The sequence below is a fragment of the Pimephales promelas genome, chromosome 18 (genome assembly GCF_988280905.1).
Source record: "Pimephales promelas chromosome 18, fPimPro1.hap1.1, whole genome shotgun sequence".
Taxonomy (NCBI): domain Eukaryota; kingdom Metazoa; phylum Chordata; class Actinopteri; order Cypriniformes; family Leuciscidae; genus Pimephales; species Pimephales promelas.
This window is the reverse complement of record NC_142786.1, coordinates 23940236-23958106: the sequence shown is the minus strand read 5'-3', so window position 1 is coordinate 23958106 and position 17871 is coordinate 23940236. Positions and strand designations below refer to the sequence as shown.

Genomic DNA, 17871 nt, shown 5'->3' with positions numbered 1-17871 from the left:
TATATATATATATATATATATATATATATATATATATATATATATATATATATATATATATATATATATATACACAAATACATTCATTCATTTTAGTTAAATCAAACACATGAAATAAGTATTTCATTCCTACGACTTCAAGGGAAACAAAATTTTTTTAATTGTGCTTATGATTTACTTAAAATAGGGGAACACATGATAAAATTTACAACAAAAAGCTATATGGTAAAAAAAAAAAAAAACTTTTCAACAAAATATTTCAATATTAAATTACAAGGTGGCTCATATATTTGTACATTCTATTTTTTCCAATTTGCTTAAATTTACTGTGAACGTTCATGAATATTATTTAGGAATAAACTGTAAAATATATGGCAATTCATATTTTTACTTCCAAAAACCACACATCAATCCTCCTTCCAAGAAAGTTCGAGATTTTTTCATCCATTGCATTATAAGACAAATGTCTAAATGTGGGTCACGCGCATATGTTAGTTTTAGGGGTTTGTTCAAATCTTTTATTATTACTAACCCCATGCATATACTGTAAGTATGATGTTTACACTTTCATACAACTGTGGGAGTAAGAGCAGAAGTTTTCAGTTAATATATATTTCAAGAGCCAGACCGTTGCCTTCCTCTGCTCTCAAGTTCCCCGCTGTGTTCATTTGTTGGATCCCCATTAGCATGAATAGATTGAACACAGGGTATCAGTCTTTCATCCATTTGGGACCATATGGGGTGCCTCCGCTACAGCTATCAGCCCAGCCAGCATCTTCACTTAGAGGTTAACTGCCTTTCAAACTGCATCAAGCTCCATTCACACTAACATGTGCAATTTAACGGACTGCAAGTGACTAAGGCGCCTCCACTGTCCCCATAGAAAGAAAAAAAGAGAGAGAATGAGATGAAGCGAACCCGTGGTACGAACAAGAGATTGAAGTCAGAGTATGTAGGAGGAAAATAGAGAGAAAGCCGATTAGATGGAATGGACAGTGCCGTTTTTGGATGTGTTAGAGACCCACTAAGCTCACTGTCCTCACCAGCTGTTATTATCTAATAGGATAAAAATCAAGTCTATAATAAGACAGGAGGGGAAAAATGGCTTAGATTTTTCCTGAATGTGCACTCATCTCTTTACTGGCCCACACACATAAAAGTTTCTGACCAAACACAGTACATCTGAACCACCTTGTTGCTGGAAGAGAATGTGCTTACATACTTACCGTAAACCGATTTCTATATTTTAATACAAATGTATGGTCAAATTGATCAAAATGAGATTGTATGTGTCTTTTAATAAAAAGTTAAAGAAAGGGTTTTAACTAGCACAAGCACAATGACAGAGCAAGGCTGTGTGATTTACAACAGTACATCACAACATCGCAGGGAATGTTCCACGCCAAGTTATTACGGAAAAACACGATCTATTGTGACCTAAACATGACCTGAACACCCAACATTTAGTCCTCTACGCCTCTTGGACTCTGCAGGATCTACACGACACCAATGAGAGCCTCTATAAATCAAGGCCCTCTCACGCAGGGCTGGGAATACGGGGTTGGCATGCTTACGTTGGCTCTCTTTGTAAACGAAGCTCATTCTCCGTGTTAAAGGCTCGGATTGTCGTGGTGGAGGTGGAGGAGGAACCTGTGAAGGTGGCCGGATTGTTAGAGGGGTTTAAAGACTACTGACATGGCTCTTTTTAGCACAGAGGTAGATTTGAGGTAGATTTGGTTTCATGAGGTACACTGGTCTTGAGGGAAAAGCTCCGCCATTTTGAATAGCTATGAATCCAGCAGGATTGGGATCCATCCACTGTAAAGGTAGTTAAATAGCACACTCATGTCTTTTAGATCACAGTCATCTTCATAAATGTGAAAAAAAGCTTCTTTAAGAATGAATTATGCCAACATTTAGTGGAAAAACACTCACACCAGTCCTGACCTGAAGAAGAAATCCAATTAATTGATTGTCTTATAGGCACTGGGTTTTTATAATAATTACAAATGTGCAATTTTATTTTTTCTCTTGAAACACCATTATGGTTGTAATTATAGCATTGCCAACATTATTCAGAGACCTGCGGCATGAAATCAAAATAATTGTATGCTGTAATTGCTTTCCCATTGGGAATCAAAAGACAAATGTTTAAAGCTTCAGGACTCGTCAATACTGCTCTACACCGTCAAAATATTTAATAAGCAAAAAGAAAGAGTTTGATCCTCTGTAATGTTAGAAAATGAATCTCTGATGCTTGTCTGGACCTATACTGTCAGGAAAAAAAGGTAAAAAAACCTGTCACTGGGGCGGTACCTTTTCAAAAGGTACACTTTTGCACCTAAAGGGTGCATATTGGTACCATAATTGTACAAATATGTACCATGAAGGTACCAATATGCACCCTTTAGGTACAAAAGTGTACCTTTTGAAAAGGTACCGCCCCAGTGACAGGTTTTGTACCTTTTTTTTCTGACAGTGTATATATAACCCTATATAACCCAGCACTAGGTTGTCCAGACGTTTTTAACAGCGGCAGCCCAAGTAAAGCACAAACTCTTTGTCGAGAAGTATAATTAACTGATGATAATGATAATAATAATGTCAAATTTAAATAATTTAACTGAGCAATCATCAAAATAGTCTTAAAATGCATGTGAAAAAACATTCTATTAAAGGTGCATTGCACAAGTCTGTGAGTTTTTGCAGAACTATGCCCCCTCTGGCGAAAAGTGAAACTGCAACCAGAGGTGTGCACGCTTATGGACCACAAGTACACGCACGCTTGCACAAACTGTTCATAACCAAAGGAGCATCAGCCGCACAAATCTTTTGTTAACAGTCATAATGTCTTCAGAGGAAATAAAGTTATAAATCTGCAAGTCATTTTAAATATATGAAAGGAAAGGCATTTGAGTAAATTACACACTTATGTGTGAAGGGGTAGTATAAAAAGTCGGTTTTTGTTTCCCTCTATCTCCATGTTGAACTGTTTTATGTGTTTACTGTATCCACTTATGATTGTATTATTATGAAAACACATTCATGAACAATATAAGTTATTACTTTGTATTGGATCCCATTTGAGCCCCAGAGCAGACTGGAGATCTCTCCATTTGTTGAAAGCCTTCCCGATATTGACTCTCATCTTATTCTGAAGCCTGGCACTAGGCTCTTTGTCTTATGTGGAGTTTGGAATGAACTACAAGCCGGTCTCTTTGAATCCATCTTCTACTTTTGTCGAAAGTTGACTAAAGTTTTGTCGCTCGAGTTGTCTTCGCATATAAAGAGAATGGCGGCGAATACACAAACCTGCCAGACATAGCCAGGTGAGCGTGAACGCGCATGACGTCACGCCCAGACTCAAATTCTGTCCCGAAACCCACTTATTTATTTTACTGTACAGGATTATAGAGGCAATCGCAGCCAATCATTCAGCCAATCAGGCAATTGTTTAAGCATGTATGGGTTAGAAAAACGGGTATTTTTAACATGAAATGTTGCATAATGCACCTTTAATTACACATTGCATTATATAAATTATAATGAATTACAATAAACAAATGTTTTCTTGTCTGCTGTATTTTATGCGTTTATGTCCTGCATCAGTTTAAGTGCACATTGATCAATGTTTCAATTCTTGTTTTTTTTTTTTTTTTTTACATTGCTTCCCTGTTCGATTTAAGCCAAGGTCTTGACTTTTTTGGAGAATTTCGGAGTGGCCAATCAAATCATTCCAGCCACCTCAGGGCACGCCTCAGTGATCTAAAGGCCTGAATTAAGCCGAAACTCAGGCTGCGGACAGCATGATCCAAATGAAAAGTGAGTGAGCATGTGGCAAATGCCACCAAAGTATACACTTGTCACAAATTGCAGGCAGGTAATTACTCGGAGGGCAATTGTTTTTAATCCTTAATGACAAAAGCCTCTGGACACTAGCATATGGATGTTTGCAATGCTCCTTCCTCTAATAGAACATTAAAGATTCAGCAGTCTAGCTAATGGAAAGATGAACAGTCAGCTCTTTCCAAGGCAAGCAGGAGACAGCACTGCAGAAGGCACTGGAGAAGACTGAATATGATCCATCTATTAATACTGTATTAATTAACTTACAGAACACAAGGCTCGGGGATAAGCAAAGCAGATAATGCTCTGATAAAGATGTTTTGCCTTTCAAAGTTTTTTTTTTTTTTTTTTTTTTAACTTCAAGAACCAGGATACAAACCGTTTACTTCCCATCATATTCAATTATGTCATCATTTATGCAACCTCATAACAATCCAAACCTGTATGCTTTTCTATATTCTGTGAAGCATAAAATAATATAATATGAAACATGGTTTTGTCCATTCAATGAAAGTTAGAGGTAGACTTTCATTGCAATATGTAAATAAAAAGTTTCACTAAGGAAAGTCCACTAAGGGATTTTTATGCACTTCCAGTGTTTATTAGAGTATGCATGTTGCATTTTAATAGTTATCATAAACCCCTTTGAGTTTAAAATGAATACGGTTCATTTTAAAGCAGGTTAAAGCATCATTATAACAGGCCCAGGTAGCAAAACTATTTATGTAAATAATATTATTAGTGTTTCAGGTTTAAGTAATCAATTTAGTGCTCCAGATACTATTGCTTTGAAACTCCTGCAGCGGTGCACGTGCGAGCATGGTGATATAGGTGATCATGTATCACAAATATCCAGGATTTCTAGCAAGCACAGGGTGAGATTATTTCACTTGGGTTGGGTATAAGTGTGGGGTTTGCAGGTTAGAGGGGTCTTACCTTGAAGGAGGACATGGCAGGGTCCCTGTTATACCTGTCTATGGTGTGGAACTTGGTGGAGTGGTTGAGTTCATGGTACAGCTCTGAGTGTCTTTTGCGAGTGTGCATCACTTTCTGTAAGGAAGGGGGAAAAACAAACAAACAAAAAAACAAAACAAAACAAAAAAATCAAAAATAAGAAAGGGCAGGCCAGGGAGGAGCTGGGTCGACGGTAACTGAGATAAACCGCAGGACTAGGGAGACAATAAACACTCATCCTCTCAAAGGGTGGTGTTCTGATTGGTTAATAAAACGGATGGGTATCAAGCAATATTAAAGCTCTCTGGTCAGTATAATTCCCTGCTTAAACACACTTCCACCAATTCCCAGATTTAAACGGAGGTGGTTGGAAGCTGGCTGGGATGTTTTATATAGAAAAGACGATGCAGTCCTATTAGTATGGGAGAAAGTGCAACGCACAATATGATGGAATAAGTCCCGCCTTCAAAATAAAAGAGCCAATCGACACTGCAACTGCAACTGGTGTTAGACGGTGTGTCCACCAAAGTGTTTTTTTCAAATTTCAGTTTCCAATGGGAGCGCCGCATTTTTTGAACGTCATGAGCGTAACGAGGTGCTGAACGCTTTTTTCACGCTGAAGCGCTTGACGGTTCTACTTTGGGTAAAACGCAGCGCTCACTGTCACTTTTTACCCAGCCGTCCAATCACAGTGGAGGAGGGGCGTGGCTAATACCACACCGACCAACTGTCACAACATTTTTTTCTGTACAACGACATCAAAGAGCTAACCAAACAACATTGATGAAAAATATTTTTTTTGTATGAAACAAATTATCTGCGAAATCTGTTACAAGTAAACTGTGCTGCCGATATTCTGTAAAAAAAAAAAAAAAAAAAAAAAAAAAAAAAAAAAAAACGTGCTGCCAAAACCCACTTAAGCGCTCAAAGCTAGGCGTTTTCAGCAAGAGCGTCTTGTGTTTTCAGCTGGCTAAAAACGCTTTGGTGGACATGACCGTAGAAGCTCCGTTTGCTGTAGACAGTGGTCTGATGGTGCGTTCACGTGTTATGGTAATTATGGTAAATACCAAAAACAATACCAGTTTCCACTGGGCAACTCGTAGAATATTTTGATGCACGAATTGCTGAGATGAGATAACCTGTGACCTTTTTAAAATGGCGGAGAGCAACTGTCGTGAATTGTAAAAAATATGTACTATTCCAACACTATCTCACGACCAATTCGTACGAATTCGACGCATGATTAAAAAGTGGCTAATTCGTACTAATTCGTACGACCTCACTCGTACTAATTCGTACGATTTGTCTTAACCCACGTGATGGTTAAGTTTAGGGGCGGGGTAAGGGGTAGGTCATTCGTACGAATTCATACGAATTGGCCAATTCGTAAAATATGTACGATTTAGCAAAATCGTATTAATTCGTACGAGTGAGGTCGTATGAATTGTTACGAATTAGCCACTTTTTAATCATTCGTCGAATTCGTACGACTTGGTCGTGAGATCGGGTTGATGATCTAGCAAATATACAGCATTTATTTACCGTTCAGATGACTTCAGATGAAGCAATCTAAAATAGTTTTAGCTAAATAACAGGTCTGAATCTCCATCTTTTTACCATATTACAACAACATAAGCACTTGAACGCAACACACTGGTAAATACCAGTTCAGAAGAGGAAAATATCATATTTTCCATAGCACGTGAATGCACCATGAGATGCAAGGTTATGACCGCAGTCACCACACATGCACATTAGCTGGTTCAGCCTGAAAAATGTAGGCTTTTTTTTGTCATGATTTGAAGGGATAGTTCACTTTGAAATTAATTTTTGATGTTTTAGCTTAGCTCAAGGGCATCCAAGATGTAGGTGTTTTCCACAGTGGTTTCAATTTTGATGTTTGTAATAAGAAACATCTTATTACAAAATGTTCTTGTCTATCAGTCATATACCTCACCATCTCAAAGAGATGCGTCTAAAAAGTTCAAATTAGACATGATTTTTGACCTAAAAATATAAAAATTGAAACTACTGTGGAAAATAAGGACACCTACATCTTGGATGCCCTTGAGGTATCTATCGCTTTAAGTATTTTGAAACAACACGGTTGTTGTCAGATTTCATTGGTGATTTCAAATATGAAATTTAATCCTAATCTCGGTGAAGAGATTGAAGCTATACTTGTCTGATTGAAACAGCTGCCTAAGATTTCAAAGATGGCCGCAGAGTAAAATGACTTGCCTTAAAGGGACTTTGCAGTCACAGCTGTTTTTTTTTTTTTTGTTTTTTTTGCACGGAGCCGACATTGAGCATCGCTCTAACCTGTGAATATCAGCACTGTTCTCGTGTCATGCGCTTGATTTCAAAGCAAAAATTGAATTTTACGTTTGTTTACCATTTATGGTATATCTTTGTTTTAGGGCTACCAAAGCTAAATGTTTATAATTATATAATTCATGATTTTATGGCATTTAGCACATTTGTATTACACATAAATGTATTGTCTAGTGATTAGAATACGAGTGCCAGTACACAACAATCCAGCCTGACCAGCAAACAAGTGCACCAAACCCCAAACCAGCATAACATAAGGCGTGACTGACTGACTAACCATTATTTATTATTATTTAGATTTTTTTTAGTTGAAAAACTAAATGCACCACAAATGATTGCAACTAATTTACATTTTGAAATGCTTAACTTATTTTATTCACCTGACAACCCTAATTTATTTATTGGGACAGGAGGGAGGAGATCTCATGCAGCACTGACTAAAATGGAGAAGGTTATGAAGCTCTAAAAGCATCTGAATGAGTTAGTAACAAGACATACCTCTGTTTGAGAAGAAGCCTCCATACCGGAGAGCAAATATCCAGTCATAACTTAACTTAAGCTTTCAAACATAATTGAAGAACTGCTAGTTTAAAAGCACACAAGTGTGTTCTGTAAAAAAAAATGGATTGGGAGACTTTAGACTGGAGATTTGCTGGATTCTGCCATTTGATCATTCCATGGAGGTGGCCATTCCCTCCAGACTGTCTCAGTCACACGCGTGCAGTCTGTCTCATTACACCTTTTATCTCACTCACACACACTAATGCCACTCACTACACACTTAAAGAGCTCTACACTGATTCAGTGTTTCTGCAGCCTTGATCATTTTGTATTCAGAAATATAGCTTCCTGCTTGTGTATGGTGTTATGTTTAGCCACTATTGATGATGTATCAAAGATGTCATTTTGAAATAAGGTGAACAGATTTAGAAAATGCAAACTACAGTAAATACTAATACTATTGTCAAACCATATTATGTGAACTACAGGAATGATACCCATAAATATTGGTGTGTCATTAGTTTGTGGGTATTTCATCTAGTTTTTAGAATTCGCACTGGGCGAATAAAGTTAAAAAGCTAAAAACAAACAAAGAAACAAAAATAAAACACCATAAAATATATCTATAATTATGTAATACTATATAGAGTACTGCTACATACATGGTAACACTTTACAATAAGGTTAATTATTTTACATTAGTTAAAACTAACATGAATTAACAACATGTTAATTATAACATGAATTAACAATGAGCAATACATTTATTAATCTTTGTTAATTACTACAAATCTTTTGTTAATAAAAATACAGCTGTCCATTGTTTGTTTATGTTAGTTCACAGTGCATTAACTAATGTGAACAAATACAACCTTTGATTTTAATAACGTAAGTAAATGTGGACATTTATATTAACTAAGATTAATAAATGCTTAAGTAATGTTCATGTTCATGTATATATATATATATATATATATATATATATATATATATATATATTAATATTGTATTATGGTATATACTACTATATACTACTATAAAACTTTAACTATAACTATAACACACAAAAAAAAAAAAAAAAAAAAAAAAAAATCCAGGCAAAGTGGATTGTGTAGTCACCCTATTTTAAAATGACGCTTAAACAGCCTAAGGAATCAAGGCATGTGAAACACTGAACAGTTCAGCCATGGACAGGACTATTGCTAATATACTAAATGCATGATGGGGGAAACAAGCACCAGTGCGGCATTTATCATTGGCTCCTTTGCAAGGCCATTGAAAACTCTCTAGCTAATATTGGACAGAAGCACAAACACCAGTCTATGGACAGATGGGGACGGGCTCTTACCTCAAAGTCCAGCTCAGAGTACCGTACTCTTTTCCTCTGGGGGAAGGGGGAGGGGGAGAGAAGACACCATCAATCACAAGTGCACATCTTTCAGCACCTGAGTAAACTTCGGCTCTGGTGCACATGACGCATTTGTCTCAAGCAGGTGCAGTGAGCATATAATACACATCAGCTGACTGAACTGCGTTTTTCCAGTGCGTGTTTTCTTGATGTATGGTTTCAAATTTAACTTCAGCATGAACATAGGAAAGGGGTAGGCCTATTCACCGTCACCAACAGGTGTGTGTGGGGTGGCGTCTTACTGCAACAGCAGTGTAGTTACAGCATTACTGTTTGCATAGATAATAATTTCGATTTAAAATAAGAAAAAACAAAACAAAACAAAAAACACCACGAATAGAGTAGTCTGGGAGAATTAAGATACTGTAATGTGTGCTCCTCACATCATATAGTTACATCTAATGTAATATATTAAATTAGGCTGTTTGGCAACCTCAAGTGTGTCACTTAAAATGTCAAACAGACAGGATTGGCCCACCGGTTCTATAGGTATGGAAGAGGATTAGGGCCAAGCAATAATGAAAAAAATAAAACCATCTCGAGATTAAATTCATTATAATGTGGCAGTAAACTCGTTAAATTTCGAGAAAAAAGTTGAAATACAATCTTGAGAATAAACTCATTAAATATTGAGAATAAAGTTGTTGTGTTTCAAGAAAAAAAAAACTCATTACATTTTGAGAAAAAAAGTTGAAATCCAATATTGAGAATAAACTCATTAAATATCAGTAATAAAGTTGTTGTGTTTCAAGAAAAAAAAACAAAAAAAACTCATTACATTTTGAGAAAAAAAAGTTGAAATACAATCTTGAGAATAAACTCATTAAATACTTGAGAATAACGTTGTTGAGTTTCAGGAAAAAAAAAGGAAAAAAAACTCGTTAAATTCCGAGAAAAAAAAGTCAAAATCCAATCTTGAGAATAAACTCATTCAATATCAGGAATAAAGTTGTTGTGTTTCGAGAAAAAAACTCGTTAAATTTCGAGAAAAAAAGTCAAAATCCAATCTTGAGAATAAACTCATTAAATATCAGGAATAAAGTCGTTGTGTTTCGAGAAAAAAAAAACTTGTTAAATTTCGAGAATAAAGTCGTTATGTTTCAAGAAAAAAATGTGTTAAATTTAGAAAAAAAAAGTCGAAATCCAATCTTGAGAATAAATTCATTAAATATCAAGAATAAAGTCGTTGTGTTTCGAGAAAAAACTCGTTAAATTTCGAGAAAAAAAAGTCAAAATGCAACCTTGAGAATAAGCTCATTAAATTTCGAGAATAAAGTCGTTGTGTTTCAAGAAAAAAAAAACTCATAAAATTTCGAGAAAAAAAGTCGAAATACAAAACTCTTTAAATAACGAGAATAAAGTCATTGTGTTTGTTTCAAGAAAAAAAAATGGTTAAATTTTTTCGGAATTTTTTCAGAAAGTTTAATTTCACAATATATTGACTTTAATCTCAAGATGGCTTTATTTTTTATTACAGTTTGGCCCTAATCCTCTTCCGTATATAGGCCTGACAATGATGTTAAAAAACTATTTTTTTTCTCCATAAAACAGCATCAGTGATGATGATTTTAGCCTTTGAAATGGCAAGTATGTGTCTGCATATACTGTACTGTAAACAGCAGAAGCTATGGTATGTTTGGAAAATGGCATGGTATTTCATAAATGTCTCAGTTTTGTAAACATCTCTAATCTTCGGTAAACAACAAAAGAACACTTGCTCAGAAGCAACTTGCTCAGTACTAACAATTTTTGTTTGCCCATCTGCATAATGCAGTTTGCATATATAAAACACAGCATCCAAAATTACTTCAATTTAAATCATTTGAGAAAACAACTGTCCTTGGAAAATGTGACAACCTCCCTCATATTTTCATTTGAATGGCTTAATATGCGGAATAGGACACAATGATCACAGGGAGTTCTGGTCAAAAATATATACAATTTTGATATAAATATATATCAATTATATAATATATAAACTTCTAAAATCTGACGACATGTGAATCATGCTGTTTCCTTTAGTAGGCCGGCAAGTGTAAGACTATTGTCTTAAACCAATGGGCTAGATGCCTAGATGGTTTTATATACATTTAACACTTTTGAGCAATTATTTTGAACCATGGACATTTATTGAAGTACATTGTGGACTTCTGAGAGGTTTCCTATGTCTGCATCCTGTAAGGCAATCTGGAAAGCAAACAAAATGCTGTCCAAATCGAGGCTTAAAATGCCATATACTTAAGAGATTATTCAAATAACACTCACAAGTTAAACAATGTCTGTACACATTCTGAGGCAATTTGTCACAAGCCCAAACTCACTGAACATTAACCAGTCAAGACCTAGGCATATACTGTACTCACAAAGTGAGGATGAGAGTGAATCACATGTTATACCTTGTTTAAAGTGTGAGAAGTTAGTTGTCGACAAAGTTAAGGTGTCACTTGGTGAGTTAGGTGACAGCAAGCCAAAGCACTACAAACTCCGCAGTGTTCAAGACCACTAAAATATCAATACCCGGGAACCTTTTCCTTTGTGACCCCAAGCTTACATCACCAAACTTGAGTTCTTTAGAGAAAAAAAGTTTTAAAAATCACTTTTAAAACTGGTGTATTACAGCCTTTCCAGCATGGTGATTGATATGAAAATGGTACATTAAATGATGTATACTCTAACAACCAAGGCACTTATGAGTAAGTCTGCGAGACAGAGGCAGAAAGAGAATGATTGAGAAACATTTTCTGTATTTTCACAGGTGGTCAGCTGCCAAAGCATTAAAACACATTTTTAAAGTCAACATGAAATTAATATTTTACTTCCATGATGTGATTTATTTCAGAGTAAATTAGGTAATGAAGAATGAAGCTCAAATACATACTTTAATTAATGGGAAATAAAAGTTGATAAATTAGTATTTTGCCAAAAACTACTAGGCCTTATAGACGGAAGCTTATAAGCATGTTCTCAGTTTACCTGTTATTTGCCGCACTTACACAATATGATAGACCATTCTGGTGTATTCATATTATTGTTATACTTTCATTTTTAGTGTTTCGTTTAAAAAAAAAAAATATTCTGATGATGAATCACTGTATAAAAATGATAAAATATCCAAAATGTTTTGAAGCTTAAACACTTCCATTAAATTCCATTTGGAGTTTCAGGCACAACGTCTGAAACCAGACGGCTTAGGGTGATTTTAGTTGATTTTTTTTTTTTTTAGATGCAGAGCAAGTTATTACATTTTGATGAAGAACAATGTTTAAATTGTGCAATAAAATAAAAAAATAGAACCTACTAATTTGATGCTGACTTTAAGTTTGACAGCTCACTTGAGTTTATAAATTAATGCCCCAGCCCCAAGAACTATGTATGAGACAGAGCGGGAAGGTTTTGTGTCATTAAATGAAGGAATGCGGGCTCTCTCAAGCACTTCCTTTGGCTGTTTCTCTCTCACCATCTGCTGTTCCTCCTTGTGGGGCTGTAGTGTAATTATAGAGAGAAGCGCAACTGCACACACACACATACAAAAACACCCAATCTGATGCAGTCACCAAGTTGTGCAACATCATGTTGACAGGGGACTCTGGGTTTAGAAGGCACACCTGAATGCATTCCAGTGATGGACTGATGAGAGAGTTGCTACATGATCAGTATGCATTGCGTCTCTGGGACAAACAGATGATGTACCATCATCCAGCCCAGGAATGAAAGGAGACACTACTAATAAGATAAATCAGCCATGGTATTGCTCTCCTGTAACAGGTATTGCCCTCCCTGTAACAACACCTTAAAGGGAGAGTTCACCCAAAAATGATAATTTACTCACTCTCATGTCATTCCAAACCTGTATGACTTCTGTGGAACACAAAGGAAGATATCTTGGAAACAAAAGTCAATGGGGTCTAGTGTTGTTTTGGACCTCATTGACTTCCATTGTGTGGACAAAAAGTACAAATAAACTCTTGAAAATATATTTTATTTTTCACTGAAGAAAGTCATACATGTTGGGAATGTAAATGATTTTGGGAAAACTAGCCATAAATCAATCGTAATTTGTCTGTTGCTAGGTAAGATTCTACGGCTTGTGTGTTTAGGTTGGCGTGTTTGCAGAACACAGTCTCATCCCAAGAAGTCATATAACTGACGTCTTGGGACGTCTTTTGACCATACGTCAACAACCGCCTTTTTAGGGTACCCTTAAACGTCGGTTACATGACGATCCCGGGCCGTCATACAACTGACACTACCTTTAACGTCGGTTAGGTTTAGGGGTAGGTTTAGGACTGGGGTAGGGTTAGGATCCGATAACGTCATCTAACCGACGTTTAAGGGTACCCTAAAAAGGCGGATGTTGACGTATGGTCAAAAGACGTCAGTTATATGACGTCTTGGGATGAGACTGCGCTGGTTTGCAATCACTGCATTAATGCTTGGTTTCATCTCAGCACTATTGTGTACCTAGGTTGTATGCCAAAATTGCAAAAATACCAAAATACCCTGGGACATTCAGAAGTGACAGTTGTTCAAGATTGTGAAAGAATGTACCCCCTAACTTTAACCCCTACTTACTTCCAAAGAACCAGCCGAGAGGCTGGTGTTGGTGCTGCCCAGGTTGCGGGGAAGGGTTCTGGTGCGCTCCACCGTTCCCGAGGTAAGGATCTGCCGGACAGAGGGACGATTCTGCTTGACCTGCAGGGTGTGGGTGTTGGAGTGCGTGTGGCCGGTGTGGGCCGGCAAATGTTTGAGAGTGCTGTAGGAGCGGTTTAGGTTCATGCTGATGTGGTCCACAGCTGCAAAGTCTGCAGGATATGCCTCACTCTCAGCTGGATGCAGAGTCAAGGGTGAAGGGGGCGGAGGAAAGGGAGGGTCATCTACTGTAATGTTCAGGGGCTTCCCCTCATCCTGGGGTGGAGGAGGGGGCTTGAGACTGACTGTCCGACGGGGCAACACCATGTAGTCCCCTTCCCCACCTCCTCCAGCTGAATCCTGGGTGGAAGAAGGGTTTGGTCGGGTCCAACCCAGCCCACTCTCAGTGCACAGGTAGATGGGCCCGGATCGCTGATGCTGGCCTTGTTGCTCCACATTGACATCCTTTTTCAGCGACTGCTCGCTTAGCTCATTCAGGGTACCCAAAGCAGGTACCTGCACCAGTAGGCTAGGCGGTGGGATATTCCCAGGTAGGCTGCTGAAATTAACGCCTTCCTGATGAGCCGACAACTTGGGGTCGTCCTCGTCATCCAGGGAGATGCGGGATAGAGTGCCAGTTATGGTAGCAGGGTTACATGTGTTTACCTCCTTAAAGATGACTGAGGTAGGGAGAAAGGGAGAAAGAGAGAGAACAGATAGACAGAAGGGGGGAGGAAGAAAGAGACAGGAGCAGAAGTCGAGTGCACAAGATCACACAGATGGACAGAGAGGCAAAGAGCAAAAAGAGAAACCAATCACAACAGAAAGTTGGATGGTGAAACGATACATTACAGAAAGGGAAAGGGGAGGGAAGGAAGATGGTTACACAGGAGTTCCCAAAGGTATAGAACCCAAATGTTTTGGAGAAAGGTTGAAGCAGTGACAGAGTAAGGGAGATAGTGAGAATGTGATCGGTGGAGGGAATGATGAGAAAAGAGACGAATGAAAATGAGCTCAGTTACGTAGAAATGGGGCATGCCAATGCAGATGTCAGAAGAGCAGGAATGGGTCAAAAGTGCAGAAGGCAGTGAGGGCAAGAAAGGACAAACATTTTCACGCAGGTGAGTTAGTAAGTAGGTTTCTCAGCATGCAAATTTGGACCGTTGCAAAGGCTGGTGCTACAGCAGGAGTTCAGTCGAATTAAGTAGGGATAGCAGGGAAAGCCATGCACAAAACAGTTCCTCTAAGAGAAAAACCATCAGCCGTAAAGGCTTAACCACTTCATACATAATTTATAAGGTCACATTTAAGAGAAAATATAACTCAGTCAAAAGGTGAAAAAGTACAGGGGAAAACTTATTTAAATTAACTTAAAATAGCATACCTATAGAAGAAAAAAAAACTTTCATTTTTTTAAATTATGTAAGGTTAATACTATTACAGTGGGAGTTTCTCATTCACAGAATTGATCAAAAATGTATCCAAGCTAAAATGAATGCCCTAGTATGCTGAATATGATAAGGGTATGGTAATTAAAGAGTAAAAATGCACATTTAGTATGTCAATTTATGCAAAACAACAAAATACTTTAGTCTAACACAAATTGCCAACTTAAGTGTGAGACTTACATGGGTGTCCTCTCTCTGCAAGTGAGGGGGGAACAACGATGTGCAGGGTTAAATTTCCATTAACAAACTTAACCAAACCAACAACATTAGAACCAAGCCAATGTGAAAGAACCGGTGAGGGAAGTGCAAGAATGATAAAGCAAAGAGGTGCAATATTGAAAAGGATAATGGAGGGTAAAAGAAGTACTTACCCGTTTGACAAGCCAAGTCCACATCTTTCTCAAAGTCCGTCTGTGGAGGTGAGTGAAGGACAGAGGAGAGATAACTTAATCTTGTTAGAAACGACATGCCATCCATAAGTGAACTATAAATATAGATGCCAGTTCTTAATAATTTACATACAGTCATACAACTTTGGCATGGTGTAGGGTGGAGCTGAGGGCAGTAACAGACAGTATGTGGCGGTTAAAGTCCATCAAAAAGAAACAACATGTTCATTTTAGCAAACAGTTGATAAAGTCCTAGTCTAATGCAACACATCTTCAACACCTCTACAATAAAAGCAGATCCCTTAGCACCAGCACTAATTACATTGAACCGAAGTGAAAATAAATTAGCATATTGCAGTCTGACACAGCTGGGCTTGACTTTCCAAAAAAAAAAAAAAAAAAAAAAAAAAAAAAAAAAAACCGAACGGATATGATTTTTATGAAAAGAGGTTAGGACTCTTTAAAAAGAAACAAAAAGTACAATGGACGCAAAATGACTGCGTCCCTCAGGGTAAACCGTAAACGTCCATCCGAGAGCAGCTCTTTTAAACTCCAGGCCTTCATTGGAATTCAGTGTTGGTTAGTGCTGCCAAAAGAATTGACTCTCAAAGGAGTTCAAAACAAAGCTTTAGTGAGGGCATTACACTGCGGAGATAATTTTAGCATTCCCAGTGAGAGCAACTTATATGTATGCATATACCTGCATGTTTAAGTTGAAAAGAAAAGGCAAGAAAAGAGACCTGCGACTATGCTAAACTTCTACTGCACAGTCGTGGAAATGAAGTTACTTTGTACTACATAATTAAAGTCAGATCTGCTGACAACTAGCCACTTATCTAATTAGCGGGCTAATATGCTCACAGTATCGTATGCTATCAGCTACACAAATTGACAGCACTAACTCTAAAGCAAACACATGCAATCACGTTCATTTCAGAGACGTACGGTCATGTGATTTTGCTCCAGGACTTGGCTCTGGCGGAGAACGTGGGCACAGTTGTGGTTGAGTGTATGTACGTGGTTGTGGTTCAGGGTGTGGTTCTTGTCGAGAGTATGGTTGACAGAATGGATGTGGTTGGGGTTTAGGCCGTGGGAGTGGTTGTGGTTGTGATTGTGATTGAGAAGGTGGTTGTGGTTCAGAGTCTGAGTGTGGTTCTGGTGGAGACTGTGGGTGTGGTTATGGCTGTGTCCATGAATGTGATTGGCCAAGGCTAGAGGAGGGTGGGTGGGGCAGGTTTGGTGGCAGCCTTGGCAGCACCCAGGTGGATATCGGAGTGACCCACACTGGTCCTGACTGTAGAGGCTGGGCTGGTGTGGGCACCTCTGCCGGCAAAGAGGCAGAACGGAGAGAAAGTTGGAGAGAGAAAAAGTGAGCGGTGAGCTGAGGAAATGAAGTGGAAAGGTGGAGCAGACCTGCAGGGGTGGTTATCCCTCTCATCCAAACTTATCCACACACACACAATTGGAAGAGTTCCTGCTGTAGTTACCATGGCTACAGTCTAGTCTTTGACACGAACAAATCACTGCAGGGCACTGGGCTTAAAAACTATTAAAATATCCCACAAGGTTATAAGTGCTAAGTATGTTACTGACGTGCTTGATTGCTTTCTTGTAGAGTATAATTATTGGTCAGTTTTTTTTTTTTTATCACAACATTAAACATTTTATACAACATTTTAAAGGGGTGATGAACTGAGAAATCAACTTTCCCTTGAGCTTTTGACCTAAGAGGTCATCATATTATAAAAATATCCTGTAAGTTTCAGAACTGAAAGCATCCTTGTTAGTCCAATAAAAGCTTTTATTGACACCAGGCTCAGCAAACGAGTGGGGAACTATGACGTCGAAGAGGATAAAACACCACCCCTGCAGAAGAAGATCAACGCCTACTTCAACACGGCCACTTTACCCCCGCCCACCGATTCACGCATTACACGCATAGCTAAATAACATAGGCCGACCTCGTGATGACAAACCGGATCGAGCTACCGAGCAAAAAAACATGTTGTGCAGTGCCTAGTTGTGGAAGAAGATAGTCGCTGCATAAGCTTCCTCTTGATTCCAATAGGAAGGCATGATTAAACTTTATTTTTCAAGACGTTCCAGCTGATGAGGGTAAAATATCATCCGTCTGTTCACTTCATTTCACTGAGAATTGTTTTGTCAACAAGACGGGATTTGCAGACCGATTAAGATTAAAGAACGGTGCTGCGCCGATATTGGCTCTGACAGGAATGGTGCAACACACATACACCGACGAGGTGAGTTGAAACTCATTATAATATTGCAAAACTGTCCACTCACAGCAGTGGGTGTTTACTTCCAAGTCTTCAGTGTGAGACGCCCATAAAAACTGAGCGTT

General features: G+C 38.0%; 1 protein-coding gene across 24 annotated transcripts in view; it reads right to left on the bottom strand.

Annotated features, from left to right (window-relative positions):
* Positions 1-17871, bottom strand: part of adgrb2 (adhesion G protein-coupled receptor B2) — a 323031-nt gene that overhangs the window by 15883 nt on the left and 289277 nt on the right. For 13 of the 24 annotated variants that reach the window (XM_089123186.1, XM_089123181.1, XM_089123170.1 and 10 more), the window contains 5 exons: positions 15492-15531; positions 15301-15315; positions 13616-14352; positions 8984-9019; positions 4783-4896 (listed from right to left, as the gene is read on the bottom strand). In XM_089123186.1, the coding sequence (XP_088979312.1) occupies positions 4783-4896; positions 8984-9019; positions 13616-14352; positions 15301-15315; positions 15492-15531 (942 nt within the window). Of the gene's footprint in view, positions 1-1574; positions 1651-4782; positions 4897-8983; positions 9020-13615; positions 14353-15300; positions 15316-15491; positions 15532-16454; positions 16833-17871 lie in introns of all 24 variants that reach the window. The other 11 variants (XM_089123184.1, XM_089123189.1, XM_089123191.1 and 8 more) reach the window with 5 other exon arrangements.